General features: G+C 57.0%; 2 protein-coding genes and 1 long non-coding RNA gene across 8 annotated transcripts in view; 2 read left to right on the forward strand and 1 right to left on the reverse strand.

Moving 5' to 3' along the window:
* Positions 1-237: 237 nt before the first annotated feature.
* On the forward strand, positions 238-2,069 carry LOC122203642. The gene is made up of 3 exons (XR_006195279.1): positions 238-970; positions 1,497-1,543; positions 1,625-2,069. It is a non-coding gene; the product is annotated as an uncharacterized LOC122203642 (long non-coding RNA).
* Positions 2,070-3,448: 1,379 nt separating this feature from the next.
* RHOF (ras homolog family member F, filopodia associated) lies at positions 3,449-14,505 on the forward strand. Its single transcript, XM_042910226.1, has 5 exons — positions 3,449-3,875; positions 4,155-4,242; positions 13,173-13,282; positions 13,370-13,504; positions 14,341-14,505. Exons 1-5 carry the CDS (start codon positions 3,750-3,752, stop codon positions 14,503-14,505), a joined length of 624 nt encoding a protein of 207 aa, XP_042766160.1. The 5' UTR covers positions 3,449-3,749.
* The window catches only part of TMEM120B (transmembrane protein 120B), a 52,669-nt gene continuing 41,277 nt past the window's right edge, over positions 6,663-18,054 (reverse strand). The window contains exons 12-14 of one of the 6 annotated variants that reach the window (XR_006195174.1): positions 16,458-17,578; positions 8,866-9,563; positions 6,663-7,128 (exon numbers count right to left, since the gene is read on the reverse strand). Coding sequence is in view for 1 of the 6 variants with exons in the window: in XM_042910224.1 (XP_042766158.1) it covers positions 17,465-17,578 (114 nt within the window). In the remaining 5 variants the exon portion in view is untranslated. Of the gene's footprint in view, positions 7,129-8,089; positions 9,564-14,397; positions 17,579-18,054 lie in introns of those variants that run through there. The other 5 variants (XR_006195173.1, XR_006195175.1, XR_006195176.1 and 2 more) reach the window with 5 other exon arrangements.

An 18,054-nucleotide genomic window follows, 5' to 3' on the forward strand; every position in this document is an offset into this window, starting at 1 on the left:
CTTTCTTTGTCCCCTCCCCCCACCCCTGCCACCTCCTGGGGGCAGGGAGAGACGGAGCAGCCCGTCTGTCCTCTGGCTGTAGTTCCTCCGGGCTTAGAGATTGGCCCCGCCCCCGGTCACCAAGCGAGCTCGGGGCGGGGCCGCTCCTGGGGCCAATCCGGTGGGGCCAGCCTGGAGAGGGCCACGCCAGCGGAAAGGCGGCCCAAGGCTGGGAGGTGGCTGGACCTGCCTCGCTACTGGACGCTAGGGTCCCTCCTCTTCCGGCCCGTCCGCCGGGGCCCCAGCCTGGAATACGACCTTTTGGACCCTCTGGGTGGAGACTGCCTCTGCCTGGACTGTGGAAAGAGGCACCCCGCCATCTTGGAGGCTGCCTGGATCCAGCGCGATCTCCAACTGGCCAGGGACCTCAGCAAGTCCCCGCCCCACTGGGAGCTGAGGGCTCCCCGTGTGAACCTGGAGGAGGAAGGTGGATGATGACTTTTTGAGATGTTTTTAATTCTGGCTTTGTGAGGGGAGCTTTTTGTGTTCCAGTGTGACCTCCCCACCAGCGCCACCAAGTGCTGCGACCTGGACAGAGTCCTGGGCTCCCAGGCCATTCCTGGCCACCTCCCATCTCTGGGACGTCAAAGAATAGCTCAGTTTTTTCTGCCTCATCTGGGGTGGATGACCCTTCGGGTGTGAGGTGAACTCTCAGGATGTGCAGAAGTGCCAGGGAAGTGGAGGCTGTAAGAATTGTCATTAACTTCCCCATCCTGACCTGTGCTGGCCCGACTTTGCCCTGACAAGACGAGTGGATCTGGCCCTTATTCTCTCCTGAGCTCAGCCGGCCTGCTCCCCTAGCTTCTGTTCTGTGCCCATCAGCTCTATGGCAAGAACCAACTTAAAGAATCTTTCTTGCTCTCCTAAACCTCTCCAGGAATTCCCGGTGAATAGAAGGTGAATGGCTTGGGCCCCTCAGAACATGTCACAGGTAAGGGAGCAGGGTTCCCCCATGCGAGTGCGCCTGCCCAGCTCCTCAGCTGGCCGGGTCTGGCCCAGCTGCCTCTGAGGAAGCTCTCCGCAGCTGGCCTGGCTCCTGGGTATTTTTAGGTACAGATCCAGCCCCTGCACCACCACTGGAGCTGGGTCCAGCCGAAACACGCTCCAGGCTGGGTGGGGCTGGGGTGCTGCCAGCCCCTTGGCCAGGCAGGGGGTGGGCAGGCGGTCTGGGGCCAGCGTCAGCTGTTGTGCCTTGCCGCAGGCTGGCCGGGCAAGTCTCGCTCTTCCTCTCCTCCTCCCCCTGCCCCTCGGTATTGTGGAAGCCATTTGATCTGCCTCAGTTGGGACTGTAGCCCTGTTTCTCAGGTGGAGAAAATAGAAACCGAGGTCTGAGGATTTTGAGGAAAGTCAGGAGGTGTGCTTAACTCCCAGGTGACAGTCTGCTCAGAGTGGGATGACCCTCCTAAGCGCATTCTGCCCCTAGCCCCTCCTCTCCTTCCCTTCCTGTCTCTCCCCAGGCTTCAGGGGCCCTGATTCAGGGTCAGGTCCAGGGCTGGCTGCAAAGGTAAGTGGTCTTCCCCTCACTCAAAGGCTTCTTCCAGCCTCCGTCTCCCCGAGTGATAGTAACCTGGTCCTTTCCTGCCAGCCTCAAGCTGCCACTGTGGAAAGATGACCCCCAGTCCTGCCTCACCAGCCAATCCCAGCTCCTCCCTGGTCACGAGAGAGCTTGAGGGCCTGGCTTTGGCTGGGCTCCTGTTCTGTTCAGGAGTCTCCTGTCTGACACCACCCCCCGCCCCCCGCCCCGCCCCTTGAGCCTGGCAGCAAGGCCCTCCATGATCTAACCCCCGTTACCTCGACAACCATGTCTGGCCTCCCTCCTCACTCCCCAGGCACTGCAGAATCTGATGGGGTTTTCCAGCCACCGTTCATTTGTCCAGGGTACCCATCTTGCTCCCGTTGGTCTGCCCTCCCAACACTGCCAAGCTTAGGCTCAGCCTTCGCTGAGCCCTACAGGGGTCTGGTCTCTAAAGCGTTGACATCTCCCAGGCCCCTTAAAGAGACTGCTTCCCCTAAGACAGCTCCCTCCAGGCAGGAACACAATTGCCTCTCAATAAACTTGCGTGGTAAAAAAGGAATGAATGAGTTGCTGTAAATTTGGGGGGGGGGGGGGGGGGGGGCGGTGCTTGACCTAGCAGGTGGCTCTCTGACCGGCTGCCTAAAGCTTGGGACTTTCACATAATAGCGTGGAACTAGGGGGGGGGGGCCTTACCTCCTTTTCCCAGCTGTAGGCTTTTTTGTAAGCTCTCACGAGCGGTCGCTGCTGCCCTCTGGTGGTCAGACCTGCCTTGCATCCGCTGAGAACGGACGGGGCACTTAACAAAATTGCCAGGTTGGCAATTTCCTCCCTGAAGTAAAATTTACTTGGTCTTTACTGAGAACTTGGAAATTCAGAATCTTCCCGGGAATGGAATGGGGGTGGGGCAAGAAGATCCTGAGTCCTGCCTAGCCCTCTCTGAGGAACCTACCAGAGATCCTACCCCAGCTGGCTGGACCCCTCTCCCTCACTTAGCCATGCTTCAATGCCTGCTTGCCGCACACGGGCTCCAGGGGTCTCCTGCCTCTCCTGACCACTAGCCTGGCTTTTGGGAAGGACTGTTGCAGGGAGGGAAGGGTTGGGTAGTCTCAGCCAGCAGCCCCCGTGTTATCCTGCACATAGTGCTTAATAAATAGTTGTTTTAATCAAGGGGCGTGGGAGGATTGATGAGGCTGCCTGGCTTGTGGCCTGAAGATATGTGGCTAATGGCTGGAGAGCGCTTAATCAAATCAAATTTAAGGGTGGGGTGGAAGTTATCAATGGGCCCAGCTTCTCACAACTAGATCTGTCCTAGCTTTCCCCATCCCTTCCTCGACGGTGTCTTCCTCGGTTCACGCCTCTGGCCCCTGCTAGAAAGGGGCTTCCGCCCGCGTGGTTTGGGGCCAACCCCCAAAGGAAATTGTTCCCGGAGTTCACCTGCCTTCCAAGCCGTCCGCCCCAAGATGACTGCCCGCCAGAGGGCGCCAGACGCCCACCTTGCGCTCTTAGGGAAGTGGGAGGGGTAGGTGAGGGGAACCGCTCTTCCCCACCCCCAACCTGCACCCACACTGGCGCCCGTAGGGCTGGGCTAGGTGGGCAGGCACGCCCCCTGTGCTAGCATCTTTCCTGGCTCGACCAACCTACCTAGTGGGGAAACTGAGGTCGGAAGCCGACTTGCCCCAGGCCACACAGCTGGGGCGGGGCAAAGCGAGGGGGCTTTTCCCAGAGCTGGAGACCCAGTCTCCTGAACTCTGGTGCTGGGGCAACGGTCCGCCAATCAAAGAGTCTCTGTCAGATGGGGGAGGCCGAGTCGACCAATCAGCGGGGCCCTGCCAGAAGGCGGAGCCTGCCAATCAGGGGTGCCCAGCGAGGTACCGCGGAAACCATCGAATCTTGCCGGTGGGGGGCGCGCCGTGACGTGCAGGGGAGCAAGTGGGAGCCGCGCTTCAGGCTGAGCTCCTGTATCTCAGCTGCCTCAGTTTCTCTGGGAATGACAGGTGAACGCACCGGGCTAGGACCCTAACGAGAAGGAAGACAGGTTGGGAGGTGGGCCCGGGTGGCTGCCTGGCGGAGGCGATGCCTGCACAAAGTGGGAGGGGCTTCTCTAGCTCCGCCCCTGGATCCCGCCCCCGCCCCCGATCTCTCAGCCCCAGCGGTCTGTCCCGCGCGCTGTTGCCAGTGCCGCCGGCTCCCGGCTATGGACGCCCCCGGGGCCCCGGGCCCGGACCCGGGCAGGAAGGAGCTGAAGATTGTGATCGTGGGTGACGGCGGCTGCGGCAAGACATCATTGCTCATGGTGTACAGCCAGGGCTCCTTCCCTGAGGTGAGGCCCGCCGGGGGGGTGGGGGGGGCGGTGAGGGTTAGGCTACGGGGGAAATGGGCTTGGGACCATCGGGGGCGACGGACGGCCTTCAGCCTGGACCCCGGCTCCCCGGCGTCCAGCGCGCGGAGAGGCAGCCGCCACCCCGGGGCTCTTCCTCGGGAATTCCAGAGCCCATCAGAGTGAGGGGAGGTGAGCTGGATGGGGAGAAGGCGGGCGGTGCAGCCGTACCCGGGCCTCCGTCGCACCCCTTAAGAACCAGCCCGACCCCTTCTCCGACAGCACTACGCCCCATCCGTGTTCGAGAAGTACACGGCCAGAGTGAATGTGGGCAGCAAGGAGGTGACCCTGAACCTATACGATACCGCTGGTGAGTGCGCCTGCGCGCCGAGGGTCCCGGGTGTCCAAAGGGTTTTTCCCCCGCCCGGGTATCCCCCTCCGGGCATTCCCCCCACCCCCACCAGCCTCTTTGGGCCCTGACATCCTGTCACTCCTGAAGGCTGCGGAGGGGCGCTGGCAGGGTGGCCCTGGAAGCTCAGAGGGCCTCAGTCGCCCCTTTGAAAGGAGGGTCTTTGAATGACATGAGCTCCTCCGCCACCTTCCTAGCGCTGATATGCTGGGAACCCACGGCTTCGTTCCTCTCCTGTGGTTCTAGAAAACCGTGGGCATCACTTCTGCACCCCATGGTTCCAGGATTTCATGTGTTGCATGCTGTGGTCTCTTTAAGACTCTGTGGGCTGCAGGTTTGAGTCCACTGATGCTGGGATTCTGTGGGCTGAATTTCTGGGTCGGGTCTATAATATTCCATGCTACAGATCAGAGCCTGTGACTCCGGGATTCTGTGGTTGACAGTCCTGAGGCTCCAGGGTCCTGTGGATATTGATTCTGAGTTCCACACTTCTGGGATTCCATAGGCTACAATACACGGCTCTGGAATTCTGTGGTCTACAGTTCTGAGCCTGTGGTTCTAGGATTTTGTGGCTACAGTTTTCTGTGTCTTCCTGGTTCCCTACGAATAAACCAGGCACTGAGGAAGGAACAGAGCTATAGGGAACGTAAGTCCAAAATAAGGTTCTCTCTGCCACCTGCAGCTCCTAAAGCAAGTGGATTTATGCGAATCGAGTCAGATATTAGAGTCCCTGTTGTTGGGAGCTGCAGGGAGGGGGTGGGGGGGTCTGCCCCCAAGGAGCTTGCATCCTGCCCTCAGTCCCCCTCTGGGCTCAGCCAACACTGGGGGACAAAGGTCAGGATCCCCGGATGGAACCTCACCCAACCTCTGTGACTCAGTGTTTAGTGATCTGCGTGGAACCATGTCATCAGGTGCCCTTTTCCCTGCCAGCCAAGCCTTGTATGTGTAAGGGGAAGTCTCCCCTGGCCCGGGACAGGACGGAGCCCAAACCCAGACATGCCCCACCCCAAGCCTGTCAATGGATCTCTCATGCCACCCTGGAGAGAATCAGAAAAGGGACTGTCTGGCCCCCAGACCCCTCCTCCGTTCCTGACTTCATCAGCCTTTACTGTATGGTGGCTCCCGCCCGTAGCGGCTTCTAAGGAGCCCCATCTTGTTGGATGAGGACCCCGAAGGGCTACCCCCAGAGCAGGGCTGTGCTTCCAGCCCTGTGAACTGAGAAAGCCAAAAGTTGTTGAGGAATTCCCAGGGACATAGCTCTAGGAGCAGTAAAAATCATGGTGTGGCTGGAACACTTTTAGTTTCACATGCTTCCTGTTGGGGACCCAGGGAGGGGCAGGTCCATTAGCCCCACTTTGTGGGTGGGGTGCTGGTGCAGCAGGGAGAGTCAGAGGGGAGTGGTCACTCCTCCTTCCTCTGCCCTCAGGGCCCCTGGGGTTCACTGTTCGTGGAAGCCTCCCCCATCAGACCCAACACAGGGACCACTTCTGGTCATCGTGGCCTTGCCCAGAGAAGGATGTTCAAAGAACATGTCAGGACAGATTGTGGTGTGGAGGTTCTGGAAGTTTCTGCTTGGTGTAAGGAAGGATTTGCGCTAACAGGTGCTGCGGGAGGGATGGCGGAGCTTCAGGCCCAGCCATCAGAGGCACCAGGGCGGCCACCAGGGCAACAACGATCTTCCTGCCACATGCTTTGGAATCAGACCTGGGCTTTGTTGACACTGGCTCCTCGGCTGTGTGTCATCGGGGACACCTGGACCTCAGGTTCCTCCTCTGTAATCAGGGCTAAAACAGTCTTGAGGAGTAAATTAGATCCATGTGATGTATAACACAGGGGCTGGCTCTTGGGAAGGGCTCACTAAGTGTTGTGAGTTTTTAAGCACCACCCCCTCACACCACCATCGTTCAGGCTCAGACCCAAACCCAACCTGTTCTGAATCCGTGGCCTGCAGAGATCTGTGCTGGCCCCCGCCCTGCCCTCCCAGCAAGGTTCTCCCAAGCAGCAGAAAAACAGAGCTGGGGTTTGAACCTCTCAGTGGAGTCCCGGGGGAGTAGAATGGCTTCAGAGTCAGCAGGACGGCCCAAGGAGGAACACTCAGGGAGAAAGAAACATGGGTGTTTCTTCAAGGGTGTCCTACCGTGACCCAGGAAGCCCTGTTGCGAGGAACATGAAGGAGAGACTGGGTCATTCCTCTTCTACACACCAAGTGTCCAGCACGGCGCTTATGGAATGAATGAAGAATAAATCTGAGGAGCGCCTGGGTGGATCAGTTGGTTAAGCGAGCCCCGAATCTGGCTCTTGTGCTGACAGCTTAGAGCTTGGAGCCTGCTTCAGATTCTGTGTCTCCCTCTCTCTCTGCCCCTCCACTGCTCGTGCTCTTTCTCTCTCTCTCAAAAATTTATAAGCATTGGAAAAAAAAAAGAATAGAAAGAATAAATCTGGATTCAGAGACACCCTTGGAGAAGGTCCTGTGTAATAAAGGCAGTGAGATCCTCTCTACCTGTGGGGTAGATGGATATCAAAAATAAACAGCAGAAAAGGGTGGCCAGGTGACCTACTAGAGAAAGATAGAGACTAAGGGGGTGAAGGGAATGACTATACTGGAGATGAGTCTAGTAAAAGTTATTGTAGAAGGTTCTGGAACCTGATGAGCTAAACCCTATGGTGGGGCGGTGGAGGGGAGTGCAGAGTAGCATCTTTCTGACCAACCACTGGTTGATCAGCCAGAGCTGTGGGCTCAGGGTGGCCCCTGAGAGGCTGAATTTCTCCACACCCAGGACCTTGGCCACAGGGGAGGCCAGTCTGTGGGAGTCACGTGGGAGGCCAGTCTGGCTGTGCGTCTCCATCCTGCGGAAGCAGATACAGACACAGTGGCTTGAGCGTGGTTGAGGGGAGGTGGAGCTCTTAGTGCTGACAGGTGAGGGGGAGGCGGGCTCCCCTGCCCCCACCCCCCACCCCGCCCTGACACTGTCAGAGGCAGGAAGCTGTGGTGTGGTCTGAAGTTTCCTGGACAGAAGGGAGGTGGGGACAAGGTGGGCTGTTAAGACACCGACTAGAGATGGAGCTGTGCGGGCCTTGGGGTGGGCCCCGGGGTGAGGGTGTCACAGAATGGAATGGGGGTTGCCCGGGGAGGTGGGGGGCTGTGGTCCCCTTCCCAGCCTGAGATGGCAACAATAGGAAAAGTTGGGGGCAAAGGAGTTGTGAGACAGGGAATCGGGGACAAGAGGGGTGTCTAGGGGCGAGGAGCCCTGGAGGCTTGAAGAGCTGAAGCCAAGGGCCAGTCAGAATGTGGCCTCAGCTCCAGGCTGGGGCTGCCCCGGCCCAGCTCCTCCTGCCTGGGGAGGAAGCACAGGTGGGCGGGCCCCAGTAGCAATACACGGGTTCCTCTTCTGGCAGCTTCCCCTTCTCATGCTGCCTGCGCCCCTCCCCTGACCGACGTCCTGGCTGGAGCTGGGAACCACCTGCTCTGGTAGGTCCAGAATATTTGGGGACCACTGTGGCCCAGTGACACCCTCTCTCCTCAACCGGGCTCCAGGCCTTAGCGATCCCTGCCCCTGCAGAGATGACTGACACAGCAAAGCTCCTTCCCACAAAGGAAATACCCTCATGCTAGGCGAGAGCCTCACTTCCTCCCCACCCTGCTGCACTGCCAGCTTCAGGAAGATGGGCCACTTCAAGGGGAGCTGGGGCCCAGAAGACCTTTCCTCTTCAGAAACAAATGCGTCCTTTTGCACGTGACTCCGTGCAAGCTCATCTGCAGAGGCCAGAGTGGAAGCCCGGTGTGCCTCTGGACAGGTGACTTGGCCCCTTTAAGCCCTGGCATCAGTGTGGGTAGATGGGGAGGGTATTAGTATCGCCTTGTGGCTGGAGGGCCCCCTAAAACTTGTGGGTCCAAAGATCCAGGGTTAGAACCCCTCGCCCAGCCCCCCCCCCACCCAGAAGTTTCTGGTTCAATAGTAACCATAGTAACAGTCCTTCCCCTTTGTCCGACATTGCTCAGCCTCCCAGTCCTTTATTTCCAGTATCAGGGGCAGGGTTATCACCCCCTTTGCCAGATAAGGAAACTGAGGTCCAGGGAGGGAAGGCACCCGAGTCACGGAATGAGAGTCTGAGTGTAGCCTGGCTCTCCTGACTCATAGAGGAGAGGTGTCAGGACACTCCACACCTCCCGAGGGGACATGAGGCCAACAGCATGCGGGAGTCCATTGTTTGTTGGCCTGGTCCCCACGTGGAGGTCCACACTGAATCTTGGGAAAGTTGAGCCAGGCACAGTCAAGCCAGGAAGGCAACCTGGAGGAGGGAGCTGGAAGCTGAGCTGGCTGCCCATCCCCTCCCAGAACCCCTCTCTCTTGAGATACCTGTGTTGGCAGTCTTTGCCTTATTTGGTCGGGCCTGGGGCTTGTAGGGTGAGGACAGCTCCCTACCCTCTCGAGTGGACTGAGAGAGGCACCCCCAGTAGTCTCACCTACGGTCCTCTGTCTTTTACAGAGTGTCCCCTTAGCTGTGTGACCTTAAGGCAACTCGCTTCACCTCTCTGTGCTACACTTTCTTGCATCTCTAAAATGGGGATAACTACAGCCCTACCTTGTTGGCATCGTGATGAGGTAGTGTAGGCCACGGGCTTCAAATGAAGCCATGAGAGAGCACAACGAGCCTTCGTCATGAGTGAGCACTGCCGAGGTGTGTTGTTTCACAGGTCAGGAGACCATCTGTGAGGAAACAAGGTCCAGAGGTCAATTCCCAGTCGGGATCTTGGGGAAGGCTCCCTGAGAGAATTTTTGGCCATTTTCGAGCGGCGCGGCCGGCAGCTGACCTTGGAGTTAGGGACTGAGCTGGCTCTCCAGCTCACAGGGAACCTGTCTATGACCTTGCAAAAGGCCCCCCCGTCAGCCACATGGGCTCCTAACAGGAAGAACTTTCTCCGCCCAGCTTACCTCCCAGGTGGCTGCTTAAATTAACACAGGTGATCGAGGTGAAACGCCCTTGCTGACAGCCGGGGAGATTATTGTTACACCTACTCACCCACTCATTCGTTCGTTCACTCACCACACGTTTATTGCGTGCGCCTGCATCCCAGGGGATGACAGAGATGGTCCCTGTCCTCAGGGGCAACCGTGCTCATGGTGGGGAGACAAAGCCAAACCCAAACCAAACGTCAGGTAGTGATACATACTCAGAAGAATAATAAAGCCATGGTCGGGCGTGGGACAGACTGGGTCGGAGGCTTTGTCTCCGAGCAGTCAGGAAAGCTGCCCCCGAGGAGGTGACGTTTCTGCAGAGACCTGAAGGAAAGGAGGGAGCAAGCCTTGCCGCTACCTGGGGAAGAACCTTCTAGAAACAGCAAGGGCAGAGGCCCCCAAAGGGGAGCAGGCTAGGTCTGGCTTCCTCCTTCAACCCACGGCTGCCCGACTTCTGCCCTCATCAGCTCTGCTGAAATCCTCATAGGCCGTAATTGCTAAACCCCCTGGCACGTCGCGGCCCTGGTCTCTGCTGCATCTGACAAGAGCTGAACAGCGTCAGCCAACAACCAGCCGGTCTTGACTGGACGCCTGCCGGGCGCCAGGGGTTATTTGCGAGGACAGACATGGTCCCTGCCCCCAGGGTGCTTACAGTCCATGGGGAGACAGGCAGTAAACCAGTCAGTGTCTGAGCACGGATTGTGGACACCCAGGGTGGGGGAGACTCTGTGTGGTGAGAGACGAGGGACGGCCTCTCTTGAGGGGCCAGCCAGTCAGGATGAGGGAAGCCGTTGGAGCACAAGAGGCCTGTTTTACAACTACTTGTCCACTCCGGCCCTATTTTTTTTTTTTTTTAATGTTTATTTATTTTTGAGAGACAGAATGTAAGTGGGGGAGGGGCAGAAGAGAGGGAGACAAGGATCCGAAGCAGGCTCCAGGCTCTGAGCTGTCAGCATAGAACCCGACGTGGGGCTCGAACTCAGGAACCTCGAGATCATGACCTGAGCCAAAGTCGGACGCTTAACCGACTGAGCCATCCAGGTGCCCCTACTCCTGCCATATTTCTAACAGGGAATGGATATGTATGTTATGCCAGAATTAGGAAACATCATTAAATCATGGAGGACCAGAACCTATTTTTGCACAATGCAAAGCGGAATAGAGCCTTGCTGGTATCAGCAGAAGGAATGCTTGACCCAGAACTTGATAAACTGGGGTTGAGTCCTGCCTGGCTCACTGATGACCTCGGGCAGGTCACTTCTTTGAGCTCAGTGTACATGGGAGCATTCTTAACTTCTTGACTAGCATATTGGGTGGTGGCTGTAAGGATTTCTTAACTGTCCCTAGGCAAAAGCACTCTAAGAAGTGTCTAAAGCAGGGCGTCTGGGTGCCTCAGCGTGTTAAGCGTCTGACTCTTGATTTTGGCTCAGGTCATGATTTCACGGTTCATGAAGTTGAGCAGTGACAGTGCGGAGCCTGCTTGGGATTCTCTTTCTCCCTCTCTCTGCCCCTCCCCTGCACTGTCTCTCAAAATAAATAAAAAACATTAAAAAAAAAAAAAAAAAGAAGTGGGGCACCTGGGTGGCTCGGTCAGTTGAGTATCCAACTTTGGCTCAGGTCATGATCTTGTGGTTCATGAGTTTGAGCCCCACATTGGGCTCGCTACTGTCAGCGCAGAGCCCGCTTAGGATCCTCTATGCCCCTCTCTCTGCCCCTCCCCCGCTTGCCCTCTCTCAAAAATAAACATTAAAAAAAATAATAAAAAGCATATAAAGCATAAGGGGGGTATCAATTTGAAGTAGAAGTAGAGAGGAGACAATTATCCTAGAAAAGGAAATAACGTGGACTGTCAGCCTGAATATTTTTAAATAATGCTAAAAAGAAAATGTGAAAAAAAAAAATTTGAAAAGCATTCCAGGTGTGGGAAGACAGCAAGTACAAAGGCTCTGAGGCACCAGAGCTTGGTGGGTTTGGAAACAGTGGGGGGGAGGGAGATAAGGTCAGGGTCCGTGGGTGCAGGTCATGTGGACCCCTGGGAGATGTTTGGATTTAGTACAAAAGGCAATAGAGAGCTATTGAAGGTATATATTTTTTAAGTTTATTCATTTTGAGAGAGAGAGAGACAGAGTGAGCAGGGGAAGGGCAGGGAGAGAGAGAATCCCAAGCAGGCTCCGTGCAGACTCGGGACTGGGACTCACAAACTGTGAGAACGTGGCCTCAGCCAAGACCGAAAAGTTAGACACTTAACTGAGCCATGCAGGTGCCCCTATTGAAGATGTTTTTCCTTTGAGGGGAGAGAGGCAGGATTTCAGTCGCGTTTTAGATTCATCCAGCTGCTGGGTGGAGGGAGAGTGGATTGTTAAGAGGCAGCAGGAGATCATGGGCGACCAGCTGTGGCTCGGATGGTGCCATGCTATCCAATAGAACTTCTCTTCAGTGATACAGGTCCTGCACCTGAGCTGCCCATTTACGGCAGCCACTAGGCCTGTGTGGCGATGAATCACTTGAAATGTAGCTAGTGCAAGGGAGAACCTGAATTTTTAATGTTAATTAACTTAAATAGCCACATGGGGCTAGTGACTACCCTATGGGACAGCACAGGTCTAGAAGGACATGGACAAAGATTAGGAGAGGGGACAGTTTGGAGATGAGCTGAAGCAGCATCCTGGCCTGTTTCCCACCATCTTACGAGGATTTCTCCAGCTTTGTGGTGATAAGGACAGAAGAATCTGAGTCGGCCGGGCCCTGACAGTGTTGGGGGGACTCGGGCTGAATGGCTGCGTGGAGTCCTCCTGGCGCAGCCACTGCCATAGCTGTGGCTGCCGTTCACCGCACGCCCTCAGGGGTCCTGGATTGAGGGAGAACCAGTGGGAAGGGAGAAGGTGGCAGTATCCTGGCAGCAGCTGGGGGGCGGGAGCAGGATGTGGTCTGTCCACCTTCAGTGGAAAGGCCAACTTTGGCAGGGAGGGAGCCAGAGGGTAGGCTGGCGCCTCGCCGGGGTAGGGGCAGGGGATTCCTGGGCCTCTGCGTCCCAAGTAATGGAAGGAGGTCACCTTTGTGCCTTTAAGAACGCTAGGGCATAGGGTGACCAAGTGCAGGGCATAACCCCGGGCCTGCTTCTGGACCACAGCAACCCCCCTACGGGACATCACCGGTGACACCTGAGTACAGCCTGTGGGTTTGGCTAGAGAACAGCGTCAGTGGTGGTTGCTCACGTTTGATACCTGTACTATGGGAGGTGATCTAGAATGTGCTCGTTCTTAGAAAATCCGCAGGGCACCGTCCTGGGGTGAAGAAGCAGGACGCCGGCCATCACTCTGGCGTGGCTCACGTGTTCACGTATAGAAAGGGCAAGTGGAGCAAAGTGTAAACACTCGGAGATCTGAGGGCGTTCTTGGCACCCTTTTGCAACTTTTAAGTTTGAACTTGTCAATAGAAAAAATTACTAAAAACATTCAAAAGCCACACTCAGCCTTGGCCCCTGATTCAGTCTGCTGGGGGAGGGGTGTTCAGTCTCCCCACGTGAGTCTGAGTGTGGTGAGCTTGACAGCAGCTGTGCTGGTTGCCTGCCCGGCCCCACAGTGGCCTGGGCCCCACCAGCCCCTGAGCCTTCAGGGAGGGGAGGGATTCGGCCTCTCTCTCTCTAACCTGGGTGCCAGGGCAAGGGGGCAGCGGTAATGGTCACGGGCAAAATCGCTAGCAAGTTTCTCCAGTTTCTCCTGAGCGCCCTGTAATCAGGCCATTCTGGGCACTGCATGGGTTTCATCTCGTGTAACCTTTGCTACCGGGGGTTGCCACCTCTGTTTTGCAGACGAGGAAACTGAGGCCTTAGAGACAGAGTCACCAACCCCTTGCCCATCGGAGCCCAGACAGGGGAGTCAGGTGGACAAGGAAGTGGTGCCTCCCTGACCCCTACCTACCCTCCGGTTTCAGGGCAGGAAGATTATGACCGGCTGCGACCCCTGTCCTACCAGAACACCCACCTCGTGCTCATCTGCTATGACGTCATGAACCCCACCAGCTATGAAAACGTCCTCATCAAGGTGAGGCCCGCGACCAAGCCAGCCTACCTCAGGGGTGGGGACCACGGATCTGGCCTCAGCCCTGATGCCTGCCTTCTCCCTCCACAGTGGTTCCCTGAGGTCACACATTTCTGCCGTGGGACCCCCACGGTGCTCATTGGCTGCAAGACAGACCTGAGGAAGGACAAGGAGCAGCTGCGGAAGCTCAGGGCGGCCCAGCTGGAGCCCATCACCTACATGCAGGTCGGTAGGGGGTCTCCCCTCTCTCCCCCTCCATTTCCCTCCTCTCCGCCCTCTTCTTCCCTGCCTCCTTTAATCCTTATAATGCTGAGGCGTGTTCTGTTGGCATCCCCTATTTTGTGGGAGAGAAGTGGAGACCCAGAGAGGTTAAGTGGAGGTTAAGAGCCACACAGCTAACCTGCAGCGTATCGCCAGGATCCTGCCCCACTCTGGCTCCGGAGTCTGGGTGCTTAACCACCATCCTGTCCTGTCTGCCAGAGGGGACTGGAGAGGCAGGCCTTGTTCAAAAGCAGGGTTCCCCTACCCACGAGAGTCACGGGCAAAACCAAACCCTGCGGCTTTCTGGGTGAGGCACGGGATGATAAAAGGAACACAAAGAACACTGGTAAGAAAGTTTAATAAAAAGAAGCATTAATAAAAGCAAATGTTAGAAGAGAGAGTTTTTACTCTCCTAGCAAGCAGTTTCCTTAGTTGTGCTCTGGAGAAGAGGAGAGAGGCAAGTAGGAAGCCCTTCGTGTCTGGAGGCCCCTAGCTCGGCAGAGGCCTGGCAGACACAGTTGTCGGGATCCGGCCCCCTCTCTGCCTGAAGGTGGACAGGACGCTTCTCTCAGCAGCTGCAGCCCTCAGGCCACACCAGACGGGCCTTTATGTTCCATCCACCCACACTGGTGGGGGCTGGGCCCGGGATAGGGAGAAGGGGGCTCCACACCAAGACATCTGCCCCGCCCCGGGGGGCCCCCCCAGAGCCAGATCCAAGTCCCCAGATCCATGAGGGGGTGTCAGGAGGTGCCCCGTGCTCCAGGCCCCTCATCTAATGCCAGCCCTTCCCGCCCACCCAGGGTCAGAGCGCCTGCGAACAGATCCGAGCCGCCCTCTACCTAGAATGTTCTGCCAAGTTTCGGGAGAATGTGGAGGACGTTTTCCGAGAGGCCGCCAAGGTTGCCCTCAGTGCTCTGAAGAAAGCACAGCGGCAGAAACAACACCGGTTGTGCCTGCTGCTCTGACCCCTCTGGGTAGGGCACAAAGCCCTCAGGGCAAGACTGACAGGGGCCAGGCCACCAGCCCCGGATTATACCCCGAGATCCTGCCCCATCCCCAGCTTTCCAAGGGCACCTGGAGGTGGGTGTCTCCTTGTGTCTGGAGCCTCTGGTTAGACTCTTAGAACATTCTGGAGATCTCTTATTTCCCAGCTGCGGCTCTGACCATGAACTCACCTTTGGGTTCACACTGGAGCTGTGGCCCGCACGGAGGTGGGTGAGGGTGCTGGACTCAGTCCCTCTGTACCTGGAACCGGTGTATGTCCCCAGGACTCAGGAGTACGCGGCCTCCCCCCAGCCACGTGTATCCCCCTTTGCACACCCAATAGGTCCTCAAAACCTATGCTTAAAACAAAGAACTACATCTGGTACGTGGATAAGTGTGGATTCGTCAGCGTTCCACACGGCCCCCCCCCCCCCCAAGACCGCTGCTCCCATGTCACCCGCCTCCCTGGGCTCTGGAGATAGGCACGGCTGCACTCTCCAGCTCCTCACTTCCTTCCTCCAGGAGCTCGGGGACCACGATGGGATAGGGGCCTATCGGGACAACACAGGCACCAGCCCCGGACACGGGGGCCAACAGTGGCCCCGGCCCCCCCACAGAGGACTCCAGTCTCAGCCTTTGGCTGGGCCACCAGGGGACAAGAAACTCTCTCAAAAAGCAAAAAGTACCCTGGACCACACATCCAACCTCTGCTCAGGGGCTCCTCACCTGCAACCCCCCAGTGCCAGGAACTTGAGATGAAAGTGACATTGGCTCCGAGTGACCTTGGGGAAGTCACTCCTCTCTGTGGACTATCTCCCTATCTGCAAAAGGACGGCACTGGCTCATTTTAATAGTCATCAAGTTTCCTCTGTCCCTCACAGCCTCCACTTCTGCCAGGATGTGGAGTTCTGGAGCCGAGACCCCCTTGACCTCCTGTGAAAACACACTTAACCCCCAGCTGCAGATCCACCGAACCTCCTCCTGGAAGGTCTGCAGTCACTTCCGGGAGCTTTTAAACAAGTGCCCCAGGTGATTCTAATGCCCCACAGATTGAGAGCTGCTTGCTTCCCGAGTGAGCCAGGAGTCAGCCTTACTGAACGCGGCATAACGGCTTCAGGTGCCTCCTGCCCTCCCCGGGATCTCCTGCCTCAGCCCCACTAAGCCTGAGCCTCTCTGAAGTCAATTGCTAGGGAAAGAGACTTCTGTATTCCACCCACCTCACACAGGTTCCCCAAGGCCCTGCCATGACCTGGGGAGTCAAGAGCGTCGTCAATCCAAGGCCTCATGGACAAATGATATAGGACGGAGGTCCACAAACCGTATAGTCTGTGGACCAAATCTGGCAGCTGCCTGTTTTTGTAAATAAAGTTTTGTTGGGACACAGCCAAATGGGACACAGCATTTATGTATGCATTAGCTGCTTTTGCCCTACAACTGCAGGCTAAGGCAGTTGTAACAGATTATCTGGCCCTCAAATATTTACTTACCATCTGGCCCTTTACAGGAAAAGTTTACCGACTCCTAGTCTAGGGAAAACTCAAGTGCCTTAAGGGCCAGATGGGAGGTGCAAACGAGTGAAACAGGACAGGTACAAAAGGGAGTGGTGGGTCTGTGGCATACTAGAAAGCAAGCACCCCATCCTAGGCAGGCAGCTCAGCCCAGCCAAGAACTGCCCTGTAGGAATGTTGACAGATCTTTCCATTTTTCTAGGGAAAGTAGAAATCTGGGTTTTTATGTGGACCCTTACTGGGGTGGAGGGGAAATTTCATATTTTAAAAATGTAACAATTAAAAAAGAAGCTTAAACTCCCCTGAGAGCCAAAGCATGACTGTGGATGCCAGCCCTGAACTCTGGTCAGAGGGGGTTTGTAGGGAAATAGTTAAAGGCAGCTGAGGCTCGCGTGTGGGAGAAGGCGCCGAACGTTCAACCAAACCTGCTAGCTTCTTCATCGTCCCCACAAGCATTCAAGTACAGAATCCGACACAAGGTGACCAGCGGACTTGTCCTGGCTTCCAAGTGCCACCTCCCAGAAGTGAGCCTGCTCAGACTCTCCCCACCAACATTCTAGAACCTGAGGGGGAGGGTGGGTGAGCTCTGTGATGGCTTAAGTCCCAGCCAGCGCTGAAAGTAAGGGTCCCACTCACTGCAAGAATTCAGGAAGGTGGGCTGAGGGGTGGGGGTCAGGAAGCCAAACTTTCAAATTCAAAAAAACCCAACACCAAACAATCTCAAACCACCCAAGTGATGCCAAGGCTGGGGCGCCCTCTGGTGGTAGCAGCACCCCCCTCGCCTCAGGCCCACCCCAGGGACCAGGCCCTCAGGGAGGCAGGGCACCTCTCCCCAGGTGGCCAGCAGGAGGGAGAGGAAGCACAAAGAGCACCAGGCACAGACAGACAGTGATTCTCTGAGAACTTAAATACCCCACCACGGAGCAGCGGAGGCCAGGAGAGCTTACAGCGGAAGCGGTTTGCCGGTTTGCCCCGGGGAGGGAGGCTCCACAGGACGCCGAGGGGTTTCCTTCCACCTGCTGGGGACTCAGTAAGTAGCAGGTCGGCACTCCAGCGAGGCACATCCAAACCCCAACCTGAGGGGCTCCCTGAGGCTTTAGGCCCCCGCCCAGGAAGACTGACCCAGTCTCAGCCGTGAGAGGGCAGCGAGGGAAGACTGCGGATTCTAGGGCAGTCGGGAGGACCCCGTGTTAAATATGTCATAAATAGGGAGGCTGAGCAGGCTAACATTGTGCAGACGGGCAGGGGCCACATTCCTCTTGTCCACCGGGGACCAGGGCCTTGGCCCTTCTACCAGTGATGCGCTGGCCCCTGAGGTGGCTGCTGCAGTGGCCAAGGACACTGTGGGGAGGAAATCAGGTGCAGCCAGGTGCCAGCTGGAACCCCCTGCAGTCTTGAACCCCAGGGGCTGGGGGTGCACAGGTCCCTTGGCTCACAGCTTCTTCCCTTTGTTTCTGTTCTTCTGAAGTTTCGCGTGCACGACTTTGAGTGTGGTCAGGAAATTGCCAAGGAAGAGGACGAGGAAAGTGAGCGCCAACACGAACACCTGGGCAGGGGCAGGGGCGTGCGGGAAGATAGGGGAAGGCCCAGCACGGGGGAGGGGAAAGGAGGAAAAGGTTGAGCCAGCTCAGATCGGCTCCCGGCTGAGATGCCCACTCTGCCTCCGTGACCTCGCGACCCCCTTAGCGTAAGCTGCCAGAAAACTGTGGGGTTCCACCAGCAGAAAGCAGAGATCTGGGCCAACTGTGTGAAGGCTGTGAATCCTCAGGGTCACGGAGGGTTGGAGATGGCTTCTCTCTTGCCCCCTCCCCTCCCCACCCATAGCATTCAATAGGGCTCTCAGACCACTTAGGGGTTCCGCGGCTTCCCGAGTTCCCTCCCAGTCTCCCAGGCCCCAGTAGCAGGGAGCTCTGAGCACAGGGCCCCATGGTGGGGAATCAAGAGGTAGCTGAGGAAAGAATTCTCTCCAAGCTGGCCCAGCCTTCTGCAGGACACCCTCTGCCACCCGCCAGAGCACACGCA

This window comes from Panthera leo, chromosome D3 (assembly GCF_018350215.1).
Source record: "Panthera leo isolate Ple1 chromosome D3, P.leo_Ple1_pat1.1, whole genome shotgun sequence".
Classification (NCBI taxonomy): domain Eukaryota; kingdom Metazoa; phylum Chordata; class Mammalia; order Carnivora; family Felidae; genus Panthera; species Panthera leo.

Bases quoted from the DNA above. Each gene is read 5' to 3' on its own strand.
- RHOF (XM_042910226.1), top strand. From the start codon at position 3,750: ATGGACGCCCCCGGGGCCCCGGGCCCGGACCCGGGCAGGAAGGAGCTG. The intron at 3,876-4,154 runs GTGAGGCCCGCC...CTTCTCCGACAG, and splicing joins GCCAGGGCTCCTTCCCTGAG to CACTACGCCCCATCCGTGTT. The intron at 13,283-13,369 runs GTGAGGCCCGCG...CTCCCTCCACAG, and splicing joins ATGAAAACGTCCTCATCAAG to TGGTTCCCTGAGGTCACACA.